The following is a 24,349-nucleotide window of genomic DNA, read 5'->3' as shown; positions in this document are numbered from 1 at the left end:
ACCTACCTACCTACCTACCTACCTACCTACCTATAGTTCTACCTTGACGTAGACTACGAACTAAAACGATGTCTTTTATTTCTCGGCGTGGCGGTAGATAAACATATACCTAGACGTCTTTGGATGGTGTTTGTGACTTCACTGCGGGGGGTAGTTTACTTGATGTGCAATTCACGTCTTTGGGATCGAGTGTTGAGAAGGTAGGAAGGGAATAGGAGAAGGGGAAGATAAAATACGATATCATTACTATCTAACGTATATGTCCTAACGGCTGTAAAACCGATCGCAGACAAGTGTCGCGACAATATATTGATCATACTGTTTCTATAGATATCTCTCAGCCGTCCAACGAGCCGTCAAAATACACGTAAAGGTCAATTATATTCTCCAAGGAACTTCGTACCCAATCATGTAGGATATACATCTCCCAAATATGGTTTGACTTCTAGTTCCCCATAGCTTCTCAAAGACCTTTGGGTTTTTGTCTACGATTCTGTATCCATGGAATTCGTCAGAACGAGCGCTGTAGAAACGTCTCGCGCCGGCGTAGTCCTCCTCGGGGATGCGGTATAGATGTATGTTTAGGTAACGGGCCATGACCGACGTGTTGTTGCGCCGGCCAAGCAGATACGACGGCCTATGCGGCCCGTCGTCTTGTGCGGACTCGTGCAGCAGCCCGATGATGTGTCCGAGCTCGTGGCAAAAGGCAATGGTCATATGCTCTATGCACGACTCTCCGAAACAGGCTTGATACACGAATAGCCGCTGGTCCCCTAGAACGCGCGGTAAGAAGGTGGCAGCTAAGGCGTTAGGATGTCTACGATCATAACTCGTGTATGTAAGGCGGAACAAGGCCCGCTGGTCGTCGGGAACGTCCTGGAATCGCACGCCAATATCACCTTTGTTCCATTCTGTAGCTGCCCCCTTGAGACTGTTACGGGCGTATTCCGCAGTGAAGTCGTTGGGAAAGCTGCCCTGGTCGACATTGTACGTGAGCACAGACCCCGGCGTCCACCGATGTATTTGGTTGCTCATCCCGACGTCGATGAGGACGTGGGCAGGGGGGCCTGGCTGGCATCGAGATGAGGTTAGCCATCTCGATGCAAGACTTGTCAGACTGGCATATGCCCGAATAACGAAACCGAACCTGAAAATAATGGGGTTTAACGGTAGAGTGCCCCGAACTCGAATATCGTTGGATGTGGCCTGTGGTTTTGACCGGTTGTCCGTAGTAATGAGGTTTAAGTTGTCATTTTCCACAACGTCCCGGCTTGGACGAGTGTTCGAGGACGTAAACTATCGAGTAAGATAGATAATTAGTTAGATGGACGAAACTAAAGGGCAATATTTCAGTAGCTTACTACCTAGAGCACAAACCTGTTCCATTCGCTTAATCCTTTTGTATAAGTACCTGTCTTGTTATATACTATCGAGGGTATCTTTTTATCCACCGCAATAGATTCACTCCCAAGAGTCAACCTTTTAAACTATTTATTATTCGAGCCTTTAGAAGTAATAGTAAGCTTCGTTTCCCGCCGAGTCAACGTCAGTTAATCGTTTAATTCGAACTGCCTTCGATATTATAATAATAAAGACAGCGAAAGGAGGTGGTAGTTAATATATACGTAAAGCCTAGCAAGATGTTCAACGTCGTAAGATACAGTTTTAGACAATTCTCGGGTCTCCCGGAAGACCCTTGTTGTCAAAGGAATATTTGTTTTGTTCGAGTAAGAATCAAACCAGAATATTCAAAAACTTCACATCTTGTAATAGTTACTAATCATAGAAATATTTTTATATTATGTTCTATATACCCGTAGCTCTGCCATCATACAAGGTATATTTCATTATTATAAGATGAGTTCTATGTATATGGCTTACAACCGCGCCTGCGACCTAACATTTACTACCTATATATATGCGGCTTAATCTAGAAAAGACGTGTTGAATTTCAGAAGTATCACTCGAGGACCTAAATAAGGGTAGGGATGAATTATATTAGAAGCCGACGTGGCTATCCTTTAAAACACAACGCTATAGCTTGATACCACTTATCAAAATTATGGACTACGACTGCCTGCTTATCCCGACTAGCCTCTCCCATCTATACTATACGCCGCTGGACGTCGAAAAAAACGACCGATGAATAAATGCGCTACGTAGGTACAGTAGATAGTAGATGATATATATCGTACAACACAATGCTTGCTTCTAGTCCCGGGGTTCACCTTGCCTTCTCGCCAAGACTCCCACGAGTCTCTCGCCCTCTCCCTCTCTCGCACACATCTCCTTAGCATGCTCAATCTGTTCAGCCTCTAGAACCGCAAAAGCGCCCGTTCGCCCCTTCAGTTGTATGCTAAAGACTGCCCCCTTCTCCAAAGAATGCCTATAGTAGGGATGGGGTTTGGATATAATAAAAAGACATAAATAATAGGTATCACTGTAATGGAACCATATCCATGATGACCCCTGTTGAAACCTAGAAATACCCTAAGAACGCCTTGGCCCACCTCCGCATTCACCATGCGGCGTCTACCCTCGTTTCCGCGTCAAGTATGGCGGGATGAATATGGATAATGTGATAGATAATCCAAACTCCAAGGGAAACGTAGCGGCTTAGCTCGGTTGCCTCATGCCAACGATATTCGTGTTGGCCGCTAATCCATTAACGATTGTATAACTTGAATGCCAATAAGACTAGAAGAAAAACGATAGTCCTTCATGGTGTCACTGAAGTAGAATCGAAGACAAGATAAGTCCGTCTTGCAGGACTCCGACAAATGGGATAGCACAAGAGAGTGACTTAGTCCTCTCCATCGTTACGCTCGCTATCACCCGCGAGGCTATTTTTAAAAGTGCCAACGGGGTTTGTTATCTTTCGGCTTCGATTCTATTAATGTGCTACCCCTGTGCATAGCAGTACGTGCCGCAGCGGTAGCCTGTGGGCTGTAGCGGCCATTTGAATCGTCCATCTTCGACTTAGGTTGAGGGAGTAGACTAATGCGACGGTTGCTCGTCGACAAGGAACTAGCCGATCGCCTATTATCGCTTAGACCAAAATCTAGCCTTGGTGGCTGAAGTGAAGCTCTTCGACTATCAAAGGTAGAAGACCCTTGTGTTGCGAACCGAGACTTAGCTGCCGACAGCGGAACAGATTGTCCCGCAGAAGCAGCAGCATTGATCCGGTCACGGAAGGAGAGCCGAGATGTACTCTTCCTAGGAGGCGTGTCCTCTGGAGCTGGTGAGGATGAAGTTGCCATTACTAATGAACTGCGGAGAGGAAGCTTCGAGCCCCCAGGAGACTGCCCAAGCGAGGATGCCGCGCGCACGGAAGACGCTTCTTTAGCATATGGACTAGGGGTAGTAAGGGTGAGCGGTTTGAAGTTATGTCCTACGTCAGAATCGTTGGTATTTGTGGATGTATTCCATCGCGGGCGGCTATCAGAGGTGTTGGAATTAGATCTTCGGAAACGGGTGAGAGGTGTGACACTACCACTTCGAGGCGGCGTGGTCAGGCTAGTAGTACTCGGTTGGAATGTAGAGAGTCGAGATCCAGGGGGTCGCCGTGAAGGGGGAGCCAAACTCGAACTACTTCTGCGAGCCGAAGCAGGCTGAGGTAGATGACTTCCGCCGCTAGTAGTAGTACGCCTCTTATGCTGTGTTAGGGAACTGTTTGACTCTAGACCTATGCTGGACATGACGACTGATGATGGCGGCGAACTTCCCGGAGTTTCATTGCCGCTAGCAATAGTTGATCTATCATTCGAGAGCATACTGGAGATCGAGTCTCGTAGCTGTTGGCTATGCTTCTTAGACTGGATCTCCTCTATGATGCCGCTTAGCCCTCTCATGGATTCCCTTGCTTCCTCCCACTTGGATTCCAACTCGTTATGTAGCCGAAGAATTTCGCCGTTCACAGTAAGTCTATCCTTAACACCCTTGTCGATGATAGATAGCACGCGCTCGATTGCTGGTCCATAATGTACTCTTTTTGCCTCGTAGCTCTCAATCTTCTTGCTCATCGCCGCGGGACCGGAGTGCTGCAAACCTTGGTCTACTGCCTCGTACACTTTTGCCATGCTCCGGTCTACAGACTCGATCATCTTCTGAGCCTGTCTACCAGCACCACGAAAAACGAGAACCCATTTGTCCTCGCCAAGCTCCTTTCTAAGGGATTCGGCGTCCTTCTCAAGTTTCTTGTAGCTAGCTTCCAAGCCCGTTCTCCTCATTTCCAGTTCTTCGCAGGCTGTCGGGAAAGCACCAGAAGCTCTCGCCTCAAATACCGAGAGTCGCATAGGCAAAAAGTCCAACGATGCTCTCAGGGGTTGCATCCGCGCGAACAGTGCAAGTAAGCTCGAGTCGTCTTGGGTGAGTGCGGGAGTTCCTGGAGAGCTTGGACTGAGCGGAAACGATGGTACACTAAATCGGTTATTGCGCATGACAGCTGGTGGCGTCTCCTCGACGATAGTCTCTAGGTCGCCTATATCCATTCCGTCCCCGTTTGAAACGGCCATCATGGATTTGTGACGCCGTTCCTCCATTTCGAATATTAGTCGGCTTAGCTCATCCATTTCGTTCTGAATATCGCCTAGAACCATATTCCAAAGCTCCTCCCATTCCATAGCCGTCTCGACCTGGCTTTTAATATTATTCAGAGTGTGCCGAATCTTAGCCCATGCATTCATAATAGCTTCCATCTGTGTAACCGCTCTTTGGAGGTCCTCGCTGGATACGCTGGCAATATCTGGCCTGTTTTGCAGCTCTTCAATAGCGCCCACGTAGACATTGATAAGCCCTTCAAATCTTGTGATGGCGTTTTCTACTTCTTCATACCCTTCTCTGCCCCCGGCCGCGGCCCATTCGACATCGTCATCGCTGTCTAGGCCTCCGATGACTTCAGAGGCTTTCGAGATCCAACTTCGAATCTGTTCAGCAGCACCCAGTAAGGCCTTCGCCGCCGCCTGGGCCGTGGGAATAGCGGCGACCTTACTCGACAATAACTCGGCATCGGGCAGCTGGAGCGCAGTAAGCTGGGCAAGCTGGTTGGCAAACGACGCGCGGGATATCGTATATATAGACCCTGCGCGCTGAAGACCGAGGGGGTTGAAGTAGGATGGTAAGTCGGAGGTATAATCAGCAGGAGTTGCACTCCCAGGAGGCGTATCTTTAGGAGGCAGAGGAGGTGGCGAGTCGGAGTGGTCGACGATCTCTAATTTCGGAACGCGCGAGTCTCGTTTGATGTGCTCCCTCCGGGTATCGAGCTGTGCTTTAGTGCCATTTCCATTCGTGTGGTCGGGCAATCGATATTTGTTGGTGTCCATTTCCAATGGCGGCGCCTCTATTATCTCCGGTAGTAGTTCAGGCTTGGAAGAGGATTCGGCTTGAACGAGTGAGATGGGTCTTTCTTCCTCGTTGGCACTCTTCCTCCGAAATGAGTCGCGGCTAGATCTGGATCTTAACAATTGGAGAGGTGCACCAGCACCTTTCCAAGGACGACCGCGTCGCTCGACGACAAGCTCGTTAGAATTGCTTTGATGTTTTTGGTCGAGTAGTCGCAGCTGGTCTTCTGGTAAACGGCCGACGTTTTCATGGGATGGCGATGAGGGCAAAGACGAGGCCTGTCTTTGGCTACCAAAACCAAGAGCCTTGAGACGAGCTGCCAAGCCAGGAGAAGGTCTACGTGCTTGATGATACTTGGTCTTAATTGTAGGAGAATTATTATTATTATGGATGTTGTTATGGGTGTCGGAAGGGAGAGATCCTAGCTGTACCAAATTGGTCGGGACGTTAGAAAATGTCAAAAGATCGAGAGGCGGGTCGGCGGCATTTTGTTGTTGCTGTTCAGGATCAGGAAATCCTGGGTCCGAAAAAGCGGAGGCCGTCGGGGTGGTGGGAGATTGGCGAGAGGAAGAAAGCGGCCGGGTGATAGAGTGTTGGCCGTGGAGATAGTTTTGTGATGGTGAAGAAGCTGGCACTGCTGCTGCTGCATCTGGTGCTGGTGCTTCTGCAGCTGGGCCGGCTCCAGATGGGCCTGTCATTTACCGATATAAGTGATAAGTGCTTTGGAATATATCACTTTATTTTTATTATCCTTCTTTTTTCTTTTTTTTTCTTCTTGTTTGGGATTCTTAACCCTCCTCTTCTCTAGCGTCTAGGTGAGGCAGCAGTCTGTGTTATTGCCCACTTCCTACTGCAGCTGCACAGACATAGGCGATGGGCTCCTTGTTTTTTTTTTCTTACAGCCACGGGATGATCTCCTATTTTTCTGGGATAGAATTACACGTAACGTGGTCGGGACGAGGAGGAATTGGCGTGTCGGCGGAGTCGTACAGGCTTGATTGGTGTGGGGGGGAGCGCGGATTCGATGTACTTGTCACAAATTAAGTACAGAAACACCTTATGTCGGTCGTTGCTTCTTCAGTGTATTTCCTGCCCTAAACCTTTTACAGACCTTGTACAAGTAAAAGGTACGGTACTTACACATGCGATAAGTTGCTACAAACAAATTGAACCAATAATGCTTAGTTCGCAATGAAATTTCAGGCAGGTACCTCCAAAGGCAAAGTACTTCCCCCTTTCAGAACGCAGTACCTTACTTCCGTACCGTAGGTTGTGAGGTAGGTTGGTAGGTAGGTAGCACCTAGCACAGGCAAGGACGTGCGAAAAGCTTCCACTCAAGCCTGTCAGGCCGCCGTCTGATGACTTCCAATTCTAAGGGTCCGGTGGGTCGAACCAATGCCGGCGTATACTGGTAGTTCTGCACTGTCGCCGGTCGGTAATTGGTCCGTATTGTTTAAAAACGGCCGTCCTCAAAGCCTATCCGAAGCGATCGAAAAGTCTTCGATGATTCTACCCGGGTCGAGAGAGGCCAATCACCTTGGTCGCTTTGATAGAAGATACGACGCTAGTTTGGCGTTGTTGATTTTTATTTTATGTTATTCGTATCGGAGCTGCAGGTCGGAAGGTGTGGAACGAATAGCTACATGTACGCGAATGTTTAATTATAAGTCAACGTAAGGGCCTTTAGGTCGCTAGGTCGCTAGGTCGCTAGGTCGCGTGGTAGTCTTGGGTAATCTTGAAAACGAAGGTAAAGATGACAAAGTTTTCGTCTGCGTTAAGTTAAGAGGTGTCAATGCCCAACAAGCCACCTTAGCTGTCTCGCACCGTTGCACTCGGTCAGAATGAATAAAAAAGCAATGATTCATGCATCTGCCATAAACCAGTCACCTGGATGTTGGCGTGCATATGATGCATATGATACTAATACAAAATACAATATAAATAAATATAACACATAGGGAATCACTAAAAGAGGGAGACGAAGATGATAAAAGGTAGAAGATGAAAATAAAGCAGCAAAGTAACTTCGTCTTCTATGTAAGGCTTCGTTTTGTTTTATTAATAGTCGGCAAGGCAACTTGAAACTTTTCCTTCTCTCTGGTAATCTCATTCTTCCGCAACTCTACCTGTTTGCTCCGAGAATGCCCCAGCAGCCCAGCAGCCCGTCAGCCAGTCGGCATAGCTGGCAGAAAACAATACCTACCTCTGGACGTATAAATGTGGTGAGGTGGTAATAACGAGAAACCCGTGTGGAGATAATAGAGACAAGGTTCCCTTTGCGATCGTGACACTAACCATCTAAACTACCTACATATCCAGACTATCAACAACTTTCCCGCTTTACAGTGACGAACCTATTCAGCATATTATCGCAATGCTTTCCTCATTTAGCGTTGAACCCATACTTCATGTCGCCTTGCTACATAGTATTAGGTTAAAGATCACATTGCCCGTCCCTTGTAACCATTATGCCAGCAAATATTAAAATAACCTGTTAAAATAATACCTAGATGTGTCTCGTGCACGCAAACCCCCAAGCATGCCACATGGTTTAAGAAGACGCAAGGACCAGGTTACCCAGCATATCTTATTCCAGGCCAGCTTTACTGCTTTACTAGGATCGGGGGAAGATGTAAAATGAACATTACAACGTTGCAGAATTCATCGAAATGAGGATGTGAATTGAATGTATTCACAAGTTTTAGAGTACCTGATAGTAAGTTTATGATGGATGAAGTTTATGCCAACAATATCTAAGATATGAGGTAGAGTTAATTATTCGTTTAGGTACCTTTTCATAGACCGTATGGTACTGGGTACCTAAGCTACATATCCTAGGTAGGCTTTACGTCATCATACTGATTATCAAGTAGATATAATTAACTTGCCTAGGGGTAAGTTTGGTCGTTACATACTATGTACATAGAAGATAGAGTATCCCCCGGCTTCTAGAAACGCTATCACACGCATTATGCATTACCTTGCTGCAGGACTGACAGTTGTCTATACGCTATTCGCGCTATCCGCGGGGTAATTGAGCAATAGAATGTTGCTGATGTAGAAAGAAAGCATTAGACACAATTACACGACTTGTCAGGCATCTCGATGAAAAAGAAAAAAAAAACCACGGTAATTAAAGGAGAAAAGGGGGATCCGTAATGTCAGACAGGCTTTCGTACTCAACAATGTAATTAAATCTTACTGCCCAGCCAGACGAACGCACCGACTTCGATCACACACACAGTGGCTTACAATACGTACAACTATGCCATACACAATACCAAAGTAGCTATGTACAAAGTCATTATTATGTTGAACAATCGCCACCCTTATGGATGCAACTAATTTAGTTGAGGTGAAGACACATAAAGAATCTGAATGTGAAAGGATTCTCATTTATGAAGTTGCAATGTTGGGTAATAAGAGATGATAGGGTGCACTAATAAGAGCATAAAAAAGGGGCAAAGACGGCTATCCCGTTTCGTTTTACGCGTCTCCACTGACCGAGGACCGGCTCGACGCGAATAGAATAACCACCTTACTAAAAAAAAAAAGATTGTACATAGTGTATGTAATCTTCTACATATATATGATCCCTGGTTCCTTCCCCGAAGTCCCACTTCCTTATGGGATGTGCTGAATAACTGGGTAGCGCTAGGCACGAAGTAGATAAGGTAAGATATTCCTTAATTGCCTTAATTGCCTTAATTGATTCTCATGGGGGAAACGGGAAACTGCCACATGTGTAATTGTTTATTCTTTATTCCCCAACACATGACTTGACATCGACCCTCGTTTCGTATCATTTACATCATTTACATTCTTCATATCTCTCGTGGATGCACAAGCTCATTCGAATATCAGGCAACGCTCTCTTCATAAACTATAACTACCTAGGAGTATCCAACCCGAAGCTGTTGAACAGTCTTGGCCCACGCTCATTTGGCCCTGCGCTCTCCGCCTTTCGTTTTTTCGCCTTTCCATTCTGATATCGAAACCTCCTCCGCGATTCGATCAACACCGCAGCTACTAAATTTAAACCGCCATCTTCCCCGGCCAGATTACTAAAACCCCATATTTCAAGGGCATCAAACATGGCAACTAACCAAGATGAGCGACCAACCTTTCGCCGCGACTCTCCCTCACCCGAGAGAGCCCCTCGTCCAGCCATGGGTTCTAACAGGGCAGACTCGGCTCGCTGTCTTTCGACCACATCATCCGCCTCTCGTGCCTCGAGCGCTGACGGTTCGTATCGAGATTCACTGATTAGTGATACGTCTAGGCTGTCTTCTTCAAGCTACGCCTCATCGCGGTTGTCTACAATAAGCCTAGAAAAACCTCTAAAAAGACGTGGTTATACCAAACCGCAAAGGACAGACTTTGCTACTAGTGCAAGGCATCGAGAGAGTGTTCTGAGTTTGGGAAGTATATCTCATCTCCAGTATTACTTCGCAAGGACAGGCCTGTTGGATGGAAAAGGAGGACAGCTAGCAAGAAAAAGACATCCGAGAGCCACCTTGGACCTGTCACTGTTGGATCCCTCTGCCGTGCTGAACCAGAAAGCCTCTGGCTCAGATGCAGACTCTTCTTATGCCTCGATGGGCAGCAGCCCAGACCTTGGTGCTCAGAGTTTTGGTAATGGTCTCACGGTTGAGTCACCTAGTGAAGATCAAGTGGGATTCTATTGGGATGATTTCGAAGATCCAGATATGGATGTCTTACCACCGACTACGAGCACCTATAATCATCGGGAGAAACATATTCCCAAACCTCCCACGGTTGAGGAGATGAAAGCAGACCTTACCAAGGCGCTAGACGCTGCCTCGAAAACGCTTGTAGGGGCGGTGCCGATAAATTCATCAAATCGATCTCCAGGGCAGGCCAAGCCAACGCAAACAATGTACGAAGTCCAAGGAGTACAATTGCTCGACGTGATGACACTAGCTATCCGTGCTGCAAAGATCTACTACACGGCGCACGAGCACCCAGACCGTTTGGACTCCATCAAGTCCGAAAAGGAGATACGCTCGGAGCTGCTTTCTGTCATGGAGGTATTAAAACACATGGCAACTAGGTGTTTTGCCGGCGGTCCTCGTGGCGAAGAGCACAAGACGATGACTTCATGGATCGAAAGTATACGCACCATGCTTCGCAAAGAGGAAGAGATAGAGAAGGCCGAGCGTGCTGAGAGAGCCAGTTGGACGTGGATAAAGGGTGACTGGTCGGGAAAAGAAATCGAGCGCGAGATTGCGTTTTTAAGCTCGATCGACACCGACGCTGAACCGTTGCCTCCGTGGACGCCAGTTAGCGAGGCGACACAGTTGCCAACTCCATTCCTAGACAGTCTGCAGAACGGCCTAAGGCTTGTTAGGCTTCATAATACAGCAGTCAAGAAGTCACGGCGACGCTTTGGCGCCATTGGGGCCTTCCACACGGACACCCAAAAGCCGTACCGGTGCGCAGAGAACTTGCGATACTGGATTAAAGCGGCCGAGCTGCGATATGAAGTGATGCTGAAGGTGGATGTCATGGGAGTAGTCTACAACACCGACCCCCAAGTATGGGTAGACTTCGAGGCGGCAATCTGGAAATGGTGTCAGACGGTGCGAGAGGAGATCACAACCGAGTGGGAGAAAGCAGAAGCTGAAGCTGAAGCCGAAGCAAAAGCGGAATCACAATAACGGATGTGTGTTTCTTTTTTATTTCTTTTTTACGAGCTCACGTTTATGACGTTCTACACAGAAAGTTCCGGAGACGGAACTTTGCAGAGTCACTGTATCAGCTCAATTGCTGGTAACCATGCTACATATAGAGGTAACAAGGACGCTGCTGCATCACGATTTACACCATATACCCCAGGAGCATAGTTTTGGCTGCGCTGTATTATTTCGATCCTAGTCGAGAGGTTCAAATTGCAGGATAAGTTCATGAACGATCAATTTTTATATTTCTAATCAACTTCGACTATAGCAGATAATCAGCTTATTTAGCTAATTTTAGCTAAGTTTTGAGATATACAATACTTTAGCCTTTTCAAAGGCAGTGGAAGAAATTACTCTTAAGTCCTTCATCATTAGTATATAGTTTATATGTATTATAGACACATTTTGTACCTTCACTGTTGTTAATATTAAGAGGATGGGTAGTACATAGCATGTAATAATTATTATCATTATTCTCTTCTATAAATGAAATTGTATTATTAATTACCTAGGTTACCTACATAGGTACCTAACCTGTGCTAATCAACATTCAAACATTCAAATACATCAATGTATACCTACCTACATGTAGGTAGGTAGACATGTGAGTGTATGTAGATTACGTAATACATCCACTCAGGTACACATATCACGTACATACGTACATGTATGTACATAGTGCGGCAAAAGTTCGGGCTACGGTGGGTCTAAGTTTAGCAGGCCCGACCAGGCAAACGGAAGCTTCATCAGCTACCAGCAACGGCTAACGGCCTCGTCTTTGAGCTTCATCTAATTAACTTTCCATCCGCAAACCCCATCCCGATTCCCTGTACGACCTACGCCATTTACTCTCAACGCGTCGGCGACCTACATTTCTTCTAAACGGATACTTGGTGTCCATTATTCGTTACTACCATTTAATCCTCTTCCGAGCCCGTATCATCATCAACCACAGACCATGGCCTCGGACCAAGAACGGGACCATGCGCTCCAAGCGCTCCGAGCCAAGCTCATCGAGTCGCGAGAATGGGAATCGAAGCTCAAGGCCTTGCGCGTGGAGATCAAGGGATTAGAAAAGGAGTTCAACCAGACCGAAGAGAATATCAAGGCCCTGCAAAGTGTCGGGCAGATTATCGGTGAAGTCCTAAAGCAGCTGGACGAGGAAAGATGTACGTCGCTACCGCCACCAACCCAACCCAACCCCCCAAAACTTCAGTTAGAAATATATACTAACTTCAGCTTGTTCCTGTAGTTATCGTAAAGGCCTCTTCAGGTCCCCGATATGTCGTCGGATGCAGATCGAAAGTCGACAAGGCCAAGCTGAAGCAGGGAACCCGTGTAGCGCTCGATATGACGACGCTAACAATCATGCGAATGCTACCTCGAGAAGTTGATCCCCTCGTCTACAACATGTCACTGGAGGACCCCGGCCAAGTCTCTTTTGCTGGTATCGGTGGTCTCAACGACCAGATCCGCGAGTTACGTGAGGTCATCGAGTTGCCGCTGAAGAACCCGGAGCTATTCTTAAGAGTTGGTATCAAGCCGCCCAAGGGCGTGCTGCTATATGGACCTCCGGGTACCGGAAAGACGCTGTTAGCAAGAGCTGTAGCTAGCAGTTTAGAGACGAATTTCTTAAAAGGTATGTACAGAACTTGTATTCTACACTGCACGACTATGCTAGTTATCCGGTTTGGCTAATACTCGAATTCCACACGAACAGTCGTTTCCTCAGCCATCGTCGACAAGTACATCGGCGAATCGGCGCGACTTATACGAGAAATGTTCGGGTATGCCAAGGAGCACGAGCCGTGCATCATATTCATGGACGAGATCGATGCCATCGGCGGTCGACGGTTCTCAGAAGGTACTAGTGCAGACCGAGAGATCCAGCGCACGCTCATGGAGCTACTCAACCAGTTAGACGGTTTCGACTACTTGGGCAAGACCAAGATTATCATGGCCACGAACCGACCCGACACCCTAGATCCCGCATTACTGCGTGCCGGTCGTCTCGACCGAAAGATCGAGATCCCACTACCGAACGAGGTCGGTCGTCTTGAGATTCTCAAGATTCATGCCCAAAGCGTCGTCACTGAAGGCGAGATTGACTTCGAGAGCGTAGTCAAGATGAGCGATGGCCTGAACGGGGCCGATCTGCGAAACGTGGTCACGGAGGCGTAAGCTTTACATCCCCAGCCTACTGCTTTATACTATACAAAAAAAAGATGCTAACACAATAATTTCATAGCGGTTTATTCGCGATCAAGGCCTACCGAGACGCCGTCAACCAAGACGACTTCAACAAGGCGGTCCGAAAGCTAGCGGAAGCGAAGAAGCTAGAAGGCAAGTTAGAGTACCAGAAGCTATGAGACAAGAGTGGCAGGTATAGCTAGTATTTGGAGTGGAGTATCTACCCAGCGGGACGTATCTCTATAACCCGTTTCTAGCGAGGGTTAGGGAGTCAGGCCGAGCAACGCATCACGAGGCATTATCAGTAGTTGGTAGCTATTCCCGTCTATTTTACCGCATAGGCGGGTTTCTAAAGCCTTAGCCAACTGCATAAGTAGACTAAGCCTCAGTGTACGATTATCAAATATGTAGAAAGCAGGCGAGGTCTCTCAGCGGCCTCGCTAATAATATGATCAAGGACACGATCTTATGAGCTTATTGTGTTTATCTTGCCTTCCCCTTTTTTCTTACTTGCCTTGCCTTGCCTTGCCTGCCTACTTAAGTAGCCTGATGCTTTTCCTTGGGGACTCTTAGAGAATTACCAACGGTTTGCTGCGACGCCCAGGGACTCTATTTTATTTGGATTCTTTACCTGGTCAGTGACTGAGACCGTAGTAACATCGTTACGATACAGAAGCTCTCGTGGTAGAAGTTATGATCACGTCGAGTTTCTAGTACGGCTTATAGATACCTTACCTAACTAAGGAGCACGGGATCGGTTCATTCGGTCATAACCGTTCTCATGCAAAGCGTTATTATCGAGAAATGTTGTAGAATTCCTCGTTACACCTTGCTGTTGGCAGTTGTGTATTGCAACTCAGCAAACACTTGGAAGTCTTTTTTATGTGACGCCTGTAGTACGGGGGATGTTATACCGTAGGTAAGATCATAATTATATGTGTACGGCTATCTATAGATACATCCGTTTGCTTGTTTTGATCAGATAACGTGAGTACCTACCTAGGTAGGTAATCTCTACAACCCGGTTTTCATTCAGTGCTGCTATAACAAGGCGTGTGGCTTTGCTAGAACAGAGAACCAGATACTGTATCATGTAGCAAAGATGAGTAATTGGAGCAAAAGGGGGGTTATCTCCTAAGCGGTCCTTGTTCCCTTGCTACTTTGCTGTTGATACCTACGTTAATATTATTAGGATGGAAAGAGGTTAGGAATCTCGTGGACACTAGAACGTAAATAGCCTCATGGCTTTCTAGTCATATTTCGAAATATATGCCACGAAGTACAAGCACAACGCCGCCCTATAAGAGCGAATCGGGTCATAGATTATAAGTCTATAAAGCTCTTATTATACGAAAAGGTCGAGTTGGGATTGAAACGAGCTGGATGTTTAACCTCGAGGTAACCTTAACAAAAGCGGTGAGCAGAGCTACATGATAGTCCGCATGAAGCAAGCAACCAGCAAGTGGAGTCTCTGCATCTTTAACAAGCCTCATTTATGATGGTTCATCGTTGGAAATTTCTAGTAATAGGGTCTACTCGTCTTGGAATTATAGGTGCCCGGGGTCGAACCTGAAGTAATATAGCTCCACTTTACGCTGTCCTAAGTTTGTATTCAAGCCCGAAGACTACCTCAGAAGAATCTTGGCATATGCCTCTCATGTCAGTTTCTTGTCTATACCGTGAGCGGAATGGTAGGGGAAAGGCCCTAAGTATTGCTTGTAGGACTTTTACAAGGCCCCCAATCGAAACCAGCCACAAGCGCCTATATTCTAAGGAGCTGATAGAGTTAAGCTGCCCATTGGCTATAATATAGGCGCCTAGACAGATAGGATCATAGGGCTGAGGAGGTACATGGACGAGAATGTGTACCTAATGTGTAGGACCAACCGTTCCGTGGATTGGCCAGCTCGGCCTCGGACCCATGTATTAGGGATGCATGCACGTCTATAATATGAGCTTCTTACCAACTCGGTCACTAATGTTGGTAGAGACTTTTCTACTTTTAATGACCTTAACCCTGCGGCATTGGAATTGAACACTTGGGTTGACGTTGATAATCCGTATTGTTGATTAAAAGCCTCAATCCCTAGCTTCTTGCGGGGTCATGAAGTGTACTGAGAGATAGAGACGGGTTCTCCCTAGCGTAGAGAGCTACCATCAGGTAGCTAGCTGTGATCATAAGGAATATGCTAGTCATGCTTGCGAACCATATACGTAGGCTCACACTAGGCAAACTCCAAACTGGTAAGAGAGCGTGATAGTTCAAGACATGAACATATGCTTCAGTATCTCATTCAGGCTGCTGCCGGAGCAATCAACCCCAAGGTCTCTAATCTGGGCTAGCCGATTATTACTAGCAGTCCTAAGGGTAAATGAAGATATTAAATGTGTTTTCTATCTGTCATGTATTCATCTTATTGGAGCGATGGTGCATGAATCGTATAGAGCACGCAAGTAGTTTTGCGAATTGTAAAGTCACAATTACGACTAAACTCTCCTGATCACAAATATGCTGTATCACTTCGTGATAAATACTACTTATTAGATGACGTTGCGCATAGCGAGATCTCCAACCAACTAGATTAAACAAGATGCAATACTACCACGTGCCGTGTTGGGAGAGGTGTCGTTCGGACTTCCACGAACTGTAGGCCTTCGGGATAAATACATCAAGCCCTTCTACCCTGTCAATCTGACATCAGAATGGTGGGTTACCGGCAATGCTACATGACTGGTAACCGGCGGCCAGGTATGAACCCTGCAGGGATCCCTATTGGGTAGATCGTGTTTATGCGTTGATGCTATTCTTAGGTAGCTAACCTTACCAGGCGCGAGCCACTAACTAGGCGATGGCGCAAGTTATGGTGTGTTGGTAGCGGGCAGAGCTGACTTGAATTACCATATTGGCATTCTGACCTTTATCACGAACAAAAAGCTGGGCAACTCGGTCATATGACGGGGGGAAATAAAGAAAAGACCGGCGCAATTGTAATATTACTACCGAAAATCTGTTGTCAGGCATCTTCACCGACGGCTTGCGATTGGAATTGAGATGATCCTATAACAAGGCATTCTTGTATGGAGGCTGATGACAAAGGAATGCTGATCTTGGCTTGTCAGATACATAACAAATGCCTTATTTGAAAGGATCAATAACCAAACCAAAGATCTGGATGACTGACGCTGGGCGATTTCGTTCCACTAAATAAAAACTAGAGCTCGGCCGCTCAGATAGGGTTAGATAGGGTATGTATTATCAAGGATGATGGCGACATGCTTTGCGGATTTGACCGGGCTTCGAGACGACTTTTACTCGAATTACCTATACGGGACTCATTCCGGATGCTGGAAAATGCTGATAATGATTTGTTTATTTGCTGTGACAACCATATTGCAGAGAAGGCCGAAGTATATATGACACGTCATTGCCATTGAGCGCCGTCGACCCCTTTTCAACATGTCGTCAGAGGAGGTCGTGTTCGGACGCTGGATTGTTTCTGATGTCGGGACTTCCAACAAGTTAACAGGGAAGCTTGGGGTAGAGGGTAACATTGTGGCCGGCCTAGGCCAAGCCTCACCTGTATGGCCCCAAGTGCAGAGAGCTCAGGTACAGCCCCAAAATAAGGGGCATCGGCCAGGATGATGATCCGGAAAACGGCGAGCCCTGCACCGTGAAAATCGATCTTCACTGAACACGAAGACACCAATGAATAGCGTTGACGCTTCAATGGGTGGCGGCGCAGGCATTGATAGCGTCTGCTCGGTATTTAGTAAGATTTTCATAAGACAGCTGGTCGCAATATTATTTTACGAAAAGAGGCAACAGCAAAAAAAAATATGGAAGAGACAGTCATTGGCGACGTTGAGAATAGGTGCAACATAATTCTTTTTCGTTCTCCGAGCTGTGAACCGGTAGTGGAGGCGAAGTTTAGATGGGCGGGGTGTAGTTCTTGTAATTCTTGTAATTCTTGTAATTCTGGTAATTCCTGTAATTTTTGTAACACAACAAAGTTATTTTATTATCGTCGTATTAGCAAGCTGGCCGTTGCCCAGATGATGAAAGGCTCGGCACGCTGCATAAATTTATAACAATGATTGGCTGCGTTAAAAAGAGAGGAGGTTAGCAGCACAAAGACAAGAACATATGGCAAGGCGGTAGATGTATATTCTAAAACAAGGGCTGATAGCTAGATTCCGGCCTTTGCAACAAATAGAATGGCGGAGACTGGAAACGAGGGGCATAGGGTCATGAGCCCACTGACCGTTAAGCAACTTAAGTAGCTTAGATATAAATAAAGACAGATCGAGTAAGTCGATGGGTTTGGATTGGTTCAATATTGAAAGGAAAAAAAGAAAAAGATACGATAGTCCAATAGACACGGGAGGATGAGAAAGAAGACGTTTAACTTTTGCAAGTTGTAGCGTCTATGAGGTTAGCTTAGGTATGTGCGTGGCATACATGTACCAACTTACACGTTACATGTAGGTTAAGTACCTAATAGGCGGTACCTAAGGCGGTAGGCACATACGACCTATGCGGTATCATTCAATGATACTTCCCTCATGTATTGTACATATATGTACGTTGCAGCTGCATGTCCATGTTGTGGATGTCGTGGTGGGATGTAGGGTTATAAAAGTACCTTACAAGTTACGCTAATTAGTGATAGCAAGCGCAAAGATACTTGGCTTATACATCGCACGAGTAAGGCATGGATTCGATCGTAGCAAGGTACATCACTACCCCCCCTCCACCTTACCCCCCTGGCAGCCCCTCTTACCTTCTCTAAGGTGCATCGCCGCCCACTAGTAGAGGTACTATGGTAGTTACGTCCTCGTACATGCTGCCTCACTTGGTGGTAACAACCAAGTCTAAAAGCCTATGCCAGCACCAGTGTTCTTTCGTAGAAAAAAAAAAGCCATACCGTAACAACCCTTTTACCTTTAAAAGTCCCAGCTTGGCCCTCCCAGACCTTCCCCCCCAAACAAGTTCTGGAAACTCTATCCTTTCTTCTTCCTAATTCTGCCCCCCCAAAAGCTTTCACCAAGCTCACCGCTATTGACTTTCGTTTTATCGTTGATACCCTGGGAAAACCCTCCAGAGCTACCTAGGTAGGGAGAAGAGTGAATCCCGTAATTCAGGCCAGATAACCCACCCATATTCTTACTTTGCTGCAACAACAAGCTAAAGGCAACATGTGGTATGTGAACTCGATCGAAAGTCCTTTATTTTGCTACTCTCTACGCTCTACGCTCCACGCTCCTAATACACGGAACGAGGATCTGTCCTATCCGTGATTCTGGCGGTCAACACAATCCATGGTTCGAATTATGCCGTCATGGTTACTCGGACTTTGGGATGAAGTTGTTGGGATAAGAGAAGCTTTGGAGGATCGATCTGTTAGAATCAATTCGGGGTGCTAATTCGAGTTTTTATAACAGTGGAATTTTTGGCTATATTAACTACCTGGTCGAGAAGGACCGGAAGTTTATCCTCGATACATTGGTGAACGGTGAGACACGATAACCTGCCGCATCCCGCTCTCGATCCGCTGTACATAACCAATATTGGAAACCCGAAAGCTGACAACTGGCATTTTATCAAATAGGTCTCTCCCGTCTAGAGTATCGTGGATATGACTCGGCTGGTATAGCTGTCGACGGCGACAAGAAGAACGAGGTGCTCGCTTTCAAGGAGGTCGGCAAGGTTGCTAAGCTCAAGCAGCTCATCGAGGAGTCCAAACCAGATCTCACCAAGATCTTCGACTCTCATGCCGGTATCGCCCATACTCGATGGGCTACTCACGGTCCTCCCTCTCGGCTGAACTGCCATCCCCACCGGTAAATACATTTACATGGCAGAGCTTACGAGTCCCTTTGCTAATCAGACTGTCACACTTCCAGATCTGACCCCACATGGGAATTTTCAGTTGTCCACAATGGCATCATCACTAATTACAAGGAATTGAAGACCCTCCTTTCCGCAAAGGGCTTTAAGTTCGAGACCGAGACCGACACAGAGTGCATTGCGAAGCTCACGAAGTACCTATACGACCAACATCCCCACATTGACTTTGTCGACCTTGCTAAGGCCGTCATTACCGAGCTCGAGGGTGCCTACGGTTTGCTGATCAAGTCAGTCCACTACCCCCATGAGGTTATTGCTGCTCGCAAGGGTTCACCCCTTGTCATTGGTGTGAAGACCCAAAAGCGCATGAAGGTCGACTTCGTCGATGTAGAATATTCCGAGGAAAATGGCGCCTTACCCGCTGAGGCTGCCTCGCAGAATGTTGCCTTGAAGAAGCAGACTGATAACTTCCTGGCTCCGAGCTCCCTACTTGGCGCCCCCGACAAGTCCCTACTCCACCGTTCGCAGTCCCGAGCTTTCATGACTGATGATGGCTTGCCCATGCCCGCTGAGTTCTTCCTCTCATCTGACCCTTCGGCTATCGTCGAGCACACCAAGAAGGTCATGTATCTAGAGGATGACGACATTGCCCACATTCACGAGGGCTCGCTGAATATCCACCGCCTCAAGAAGGCTGATGGCAGCTCGAATGTTCGTAGCATCCAGACTCTGGAGCTTGAGCTTCAGGAGATCATGAAGGGTAAATTCGACCACTTCATGCAAAAGGAAATCTTCGAACAGCCCGAGTCCGTCGTCAACACTATGAGAGGTCGTCTCGACATCGAACACAAGAGCGTCACCCTTGGTGGTCTAAGATCATACATCGCGACTATCCGCCGATGCCGACGTATTATCTTCATTGCTTGCGGGACAAGTTATCACTCTTGCATGGCTGTCCGAGGTATCTTTGAAGAGCTTGCCGAGATACCGATTGCCGTAGAATTGGCTTCCGACTTCCTCGATAGAGAGGCGCCCGTTTTCCGTGACGACACGTGCGTGTTCGTGTCGCAGTCCGGTGAGACAGCTGATTCTTTGATGGCCCTCCGATACTGTCTAGAGCGTGGCGCTCTTACTGTTGGTATTGTCAACGTAGTTGGCTCTTCTATTTCCCTCCTGACACACTGCGGTGTTCACGTCAACGCTGGCCCTGAGATCGGTGTAGCCTCCACCAAGGCCTACACATCGCAATTCGTTGCCATGGTTATGTTTGCCCTATCTCTTAGCGAAGACCGAGCATCTAAGCAGAAGAGACGCGAGGAGATCATCGAGGGTCTCTCCAACATCTCTACACAGATCAAGGAGATTTTGAAGTTAGACCAGTCTATCAAGGAGCTCTGCTCCAAGACTTTCAAGAACCAGAAATCTCTGCTTCTGCTGGGACGAGGCAGCCAGTACTCGACCGCTCTCGAGGGTGCTCTGAAGATTAAGGAAATTTCTTATCTTCATTGCGAAGCCGTCATGTCTGGTGAGCTGAAGCACGGTGTGCTGGCTCTGGTTGACGAGAACCTCCCTATCATCATGATTTTGACCCGTGATGACTTATTTAAGAAGTCGCTAAATGCTTACCAACAAGGTACGTAGAATTTCCATCTTGATAGTCTAATCTGAGCCAATCCTAACAAGTGTATAGTTATTGCCCGTGGCGGACAGCCTATCGTTATCTGCAACCCTGGCGACGAGGAATTCCAAGCGAGTCCCGCGCAGAAGATTGAGGTTCCTAAGACTGTCGACTGCTTGCAAGGTATCCTCAACGTCGTCCCGCTCCAGCTTATCGCTTACTGGCTGGCTGTTATGGAAGGCCTTAACGTCGATTTCCCACGAAATCTGGCCAAGTCGGTCACCGTTGAATAATCCTGAGCGTCTGTCTGTACGATTAGACTGATTACCGGCGGTTTATGAGGCAATGCGGGAGTTCACTACAAAACGATATCATGGTGGGCAGTCGGATTCGGGGCCCTTGAGAGCGTCCTTCGTCTTATATACATGGTAGTGGGATTGTGATTTGGTAAGGGGGGGTCGGAAGAGAAGATAGTTGCTATCTTCCGTATTCCCCGATGATGCATATTGCCCCCCACACCTACTCTTGACGTGGGACAATGTACTGCAGAGGAGGTAGATAGGCGATTAGCCATGTATATCGTCCAGATCGGCCTAGACGAAGATACAGAGGAATAAAGAAAAATCGATAATGATATAGCTATGTTACTGGCTTAATTTTTGAGATGCAACCTGGCTATTATTTTGATGTTAATCCGCGTATCGTGATAAGACCTATGAGGTATGATGTAGCTACGATGTACTAACCAACGGTTGGCATGATGCGGGAAGCATTTGCACCCACACTTTCTAATTCACATAATTAGGTAGCGATGGTTATGTTTCTAGGTAGAAATTCGGGGCGCACCATGACTTATGGATTTGTAGTAAAATAGCAAGCAATTACTCGTCAAGGCAATGCCGAGGTTCATGTGTCTTGGCTCTAATGATACAGAATCTTCTTGCTACCGTGTTATCCTCTTTCTTCTCTAATCGATCGGAAGGCATTGCAACCCTGGAGAAGCTAGTATATCTCCTTTATTGTTCTCTCATTTAGATAGATATAGATGATATCGTATCTCGCCTGGCTACTAATGCTGACCGACGAGAGCGATAACCTTGTGCTCTTATAACCCCCCAGTCTTCCGTCTGCGTTACGGCAATTCTAGCTGGGCAGCACGCTCAATAACTAGCATATGTAGACGTAAACGTAGACGCAGATTTCGAGGAGCAGGCGGCGAGTAGGTAGGTAAGATGCGCGGGTTATACGGTCTGGGTGCCGTAGCCCTTGATGCGGTCGGCGAAGGCCCAGCTCTGCTTCTCGAGCTTCTCGCCCTCGGTGAGCTCGATGCCGTCCTTGGTCACGACGGCGAGGGAGTACGTGTCGTGGGAGCGAGCGTCGCGGTAGAACAGCACTTTCATGCACTCCCGGATGACGTCGACGGCCTGCTCGCGCGTCACGTTGGCGACAGATTCCTCGTCCGGCACGTATCGCCGCATGATGGGCTGGGCGAGCATGCTGCCGAAGCCGGTGGCGAGCGAGGGCGACGAGAAGGTGGTGCCGAGGAGGTCGGCGGCGGCGAGGAAGGGCTTGCCTTCCTCGTCGAGACCGGCGACGAGCAGGTGGTTCCACAGCGGGTCGAACTTGGAGCGCCGGTGGTAGAGAAGCTTGGAAAGGTACTTGTGCAGGCTGCGGGCGTTCAGCGTGTGGGCCGTCTGCTGGTACGCCTCGTCGATGCCGAGCTCGGTTAGGTGCCGGTCGAGGTACTGCATGTCGGAGACGTCGCCGCCGAAGCCGATGATGGAGGTGTCGGCGAAGGTGCGGATGCGCTTTACGTCGGTGAAGCGGGCTAGGGAGCCGTAGGAAGCTGGGGGTATGTTAGCGGTGGGTGTTTGGATCGGTGTTGGTGGGGGGGGTGCTAGAGTGCTAGATAGAGAGACAGGTGGGAGGATATGTGCGTACCCAAGTTATCTGCTGCCATGACCACACCGTCCTTGAACTTGATCGCCACCACCGATGTTCCCGTTACGACGGGCGACTGGGTGTGCTGGTTGGGACCGTTGGTCTGCATGTATGAGGCATCGTAGGCGCCGTAGACGTCGTCTCTGGGCTGTATAGAGTCGGGTTGTTAGTCAACTCTGGTTCTCGACTCTGGACACACCAACCAACTACTTACACGGCCCCAAGCTTGCGGTCGGTGATCCATATTGAATTGAGTTGGGTGTCGAGACTGAAATGGCCTCAAGGGTATGTTGGTAGTGTGGCGGCAAAAAAAAAAAAGGGAGTTGTCGCTTGTGAAATATGAAGTTGTAAGGCTGATATTGATGGGATGCAACGAAGCTCCAGTGTCTTTTGGACGTTGAGCCTCTGGAGCTTGGAGCTGCGCGTCAGTTCTGCCTTCCGGACTAGGCTGTTGAGGTACGTACCTTAGGTACTTTACTTTAGATGTAATGGAAGTCATCAGCTGTTCGTCAGCTGCCAGCACTGTCTAATCCATACTGTATTGAGACCCACTTCGAATTTAGGATACGTACCGACGTTAACTTGCGATGAACTTGCGATGAGAAACTCACTACATGTGACATTTTTTCAGTTTGTTCTTTAGATGATTATTTAATAACTTTAGGTACCTAAACTTCATATCAAAGTAATATCCTCGACTTGAAATTTCAACCAAATCACTAGTCAGACCGGGATCCCTAGCCTCAAAATGGCAGGCCTCGTGGGCTACGAAAGTAGCGACGATGAAGAAGTCGTGCAGCAGCAGCCGCCAGATCCAAAGGTATGAATGAAAACACGAGATGATATATACAATCGCACCGGTAGGCATTGGACAGCACTGATTATGCCGAGGCCAGCCGCTGAAACAAACTCAAGATACTACTATCAGTCCGGATACAAAGCCAGGTAAGTATCTATCTTACGTTGAGTATATCATCCCTTTTCTGACAAGTGAACAGACGTCCCGGCAGAACCCAGTGCTGCCTCGCAAAAACCAGATGAGCAAGCAGCAGCCATCATCGGACCACAGATAGGCCCAGCAGCCGCCGGTCCCAGCTTCCCTCCGCTAGAAGAAGCACCCCTAGAAGACGACTCGGACAGCAGCCCCGGCCCCGGCCTAGGCCTATTACCCCCAGGCTCGCCGTACACAGCAACCCGCGCGCTCCTGCGGGACCTAACGCTGCCCGCCGTCCCCAACACAGCCATCCCGCCGTCGCCCCCGGGCTCGCCGCCCCCGGGCACCAGCGCCAAGTTCGAGCGGTTCCTCGAGCTCAAGCGCCAGGGCGTGCACTTCAACTCGCGCGTCGCCCAGAACCCGTCCCTGCGCAACCCCGCCCTCACCGACAAGCTGCTGTCCTTCGTCGACCTCGCCGCCCCCGCCGACCAGTACCGCACCACCCTGCCCGCCCACATCTGGGACCCCGCGGCGTTCCCGCGCGGCGCGTACCGCGAGCAGCTTAGGCTGAGCCAGAGCGAGGCCGAGAAGGCTAGGGCTAGGACCAAGGGCGCGCCGGTGGATTTTGTGGCGGCGGCCGGGGATGGACAAGGAGGTGTGCTGCAGAGTGCTTCGCAGGGAGGGGGCGTGTCGAAGGCGAGCACGGGGAAGAGGAAGACGAGGTTTGATGCGTAGGATGATGGATGGTTTGGCTTTTAAAATACGCTGGCACGTTT

At 48.1% G+C, this 24,349-nt stretch overlaps 7 protein-coding genes across 7 annotated transcripts; 4 read left to right on the top strand and 3 right to left on the bottom strand.

Annotated features, from left to right (window-relative positions):
* Positions 1-83: 83 nt before the first annotated feature.
* On the bottom strand, positions 84-1,444 carry F4813DRAFT_401152 (uncharacterized protein). The gene is made up of 2 exons (XM_049248362.1): positions 1,378-1,444; positions 84-1,296 (listed from the first exon to the last, which is right to left on the bottom strand). Exons 1-2 carry the CDS (start codon positions 1,384-1,386, stop codon positions 379-381), a joined length of 927 nt encoding a protein of 308 aa, XP_049102134.1. The 5' UTR covers positions 1,387-1,444; the 3' UTR covers positions 84-378.
* A 1,129-nt stretch (positions 1,445-2,573) lies between these two features.
* Positions 2,574-6,331, bottom strand: F4813DRAFT_315474 (KAR9-domain-containing protein). The gene has a single exon (XM_049240925.1). It carries the CDS (start codon positions 6,036-6,038, stop codon positions 2,850-2,852), a length of 3,189 nt encoding a protein of 1,062 aa, XP_049102133.1. The 5' UTR covers positions 6,039-6,331; the 3' UTR covers positions 2,574-2,849.
* Positions 6,332-8,990: 2,659 nt separating this feature from the next.
* F4813DRAFT_315439 (uncharacterized protein) lies at positions 8,991-11,207 on the top strand. Its single transcript, XM_049240924.1, has 3 exons — positions 8,991-9,014; positions 9,205-11,026; positions 11,083-11,207. The coding sequence occupies exon 2, from the start codon at positions 9,435-9,437 to the stop codon at positions 11,019-11,021; it is 1,587 nt and encodes a 528-aa protein (XP_049102132.1). The 5' UTR covers positions 8,991-9,014; positions 9,205-9,434; the 3' UTR covers positions 11,022-11,026; positions 11,083-11,207.
* Positions 11,208-11,798: 591 nt separating this feature from the next.
* Positions 11,799-13,709, top strand: F4813DRAFT_351168 (P-loop containing nucleoside triphosphate hydrolase protein). Its single transcript, XM_049242384.1, has 4 exons — positions 11,799-12,211; positions 12,295-12,681; positions 12,763-13,219; positions 13,291-13,709. The coding sequence occupies exons 1-4, from the start codon at positions 12,001-12,003 to the stop codon at positions 13,409-13,411; spliced, it is 1,176 nt and encodes a 391-aa protein (XP_049102131.1). The 5' UTR covers positions 11,799-12,000; the 3' UTR covers positions 13,412-13,709.
* Positions 13,710-16,689: 2,980 nt separating this feature from the next.
* Positions 16,690-20,991, top strand: F4813DRAFT_387031 (glutamine:fructose-6-phosphate amidotransferase; the record flags this gene model as incomplete). The annotated part of the gene is made up of 5 exons (XM_049246505.1): positions 16,690-16,839; positions 18,712-18,745; positions 18,842-19,073; positions 19,137-20,713; positions 20,771-20,991. The coding sequence occupies 5 exons, from the start codon at positions 16,690-16,692 to the stop codon at positions 20,989-20,991; spliced, it is 2,214 nt and encodes a 737-aa protein (XP_049102130.1).
* A 385-nt stretch (positions 20,992-21,376) lies between these two features.
* Positions 21,377-23,051, bottom strand: F4813DRAFT_351156 (proteasome endopeptidase complex, beta subunit). Its single transcript, XM_049242383.1, has 3 exons — positions 22,854-23,051; positions 22,640-22,787; positions 21,377-22,544 (listed from the first exon to the last, which is right to left on the bottom strand). Exons 1-3 carry the CDS (start codon positions 22,881-22,883, stop codon positions 21,940-21,942), a joined length of 783 nt encoding a protein of 260 aa, XP_049102129.1. The 5' UTR covers positions 22,884-23,051; the 3' UTR covers positions 21,377-21,939.
* Positions 23,052-23,387: 336 nt separating this feature from the next.
* F4813DRAFT_387029 (HCNGP-like protein-domain-containing protein) lies at positions 23,388-24,308 on the top strand (the record flags this gene model as incomplete). Its single annotated transcript, XM_049246504.1, has 3 exons — positions 23,388-23,459; positions 23,536-23,584; positions 23,638-24,308. The coding sequence occupies 3 exons, from the start codon at positions 23,388-23,390 to the stop codon at positions 24,306-24,308; spliced, it is 792 nt and encodes a 263-aa protein (XP_049102128.1).
* Between the last annotated feature and the right edge of the window lie 41 nt (positions 24,309-24,349).

The sequence above is a fragment of the Daldinia decipiens genome (assembly GCF_022478715.1).
Source record: "Daldinia decipiens strain CBS 113046 unplaced genomic scaffold F4813scaffold_7, whole genome shotgun sequence".
NCBI classification, from domain to species: Eukaryota; Fungi; Ascomycota; class Sordariomycetes; order Xylariales; family Hypoxylaceae; genus Daldinia; species Daldinia decipiens.
The sequence above is the reverse complement of the archived record's forward strand: the minus strand, read 5'-3'. Positions and strand labels throughout refer to the sequence as shown.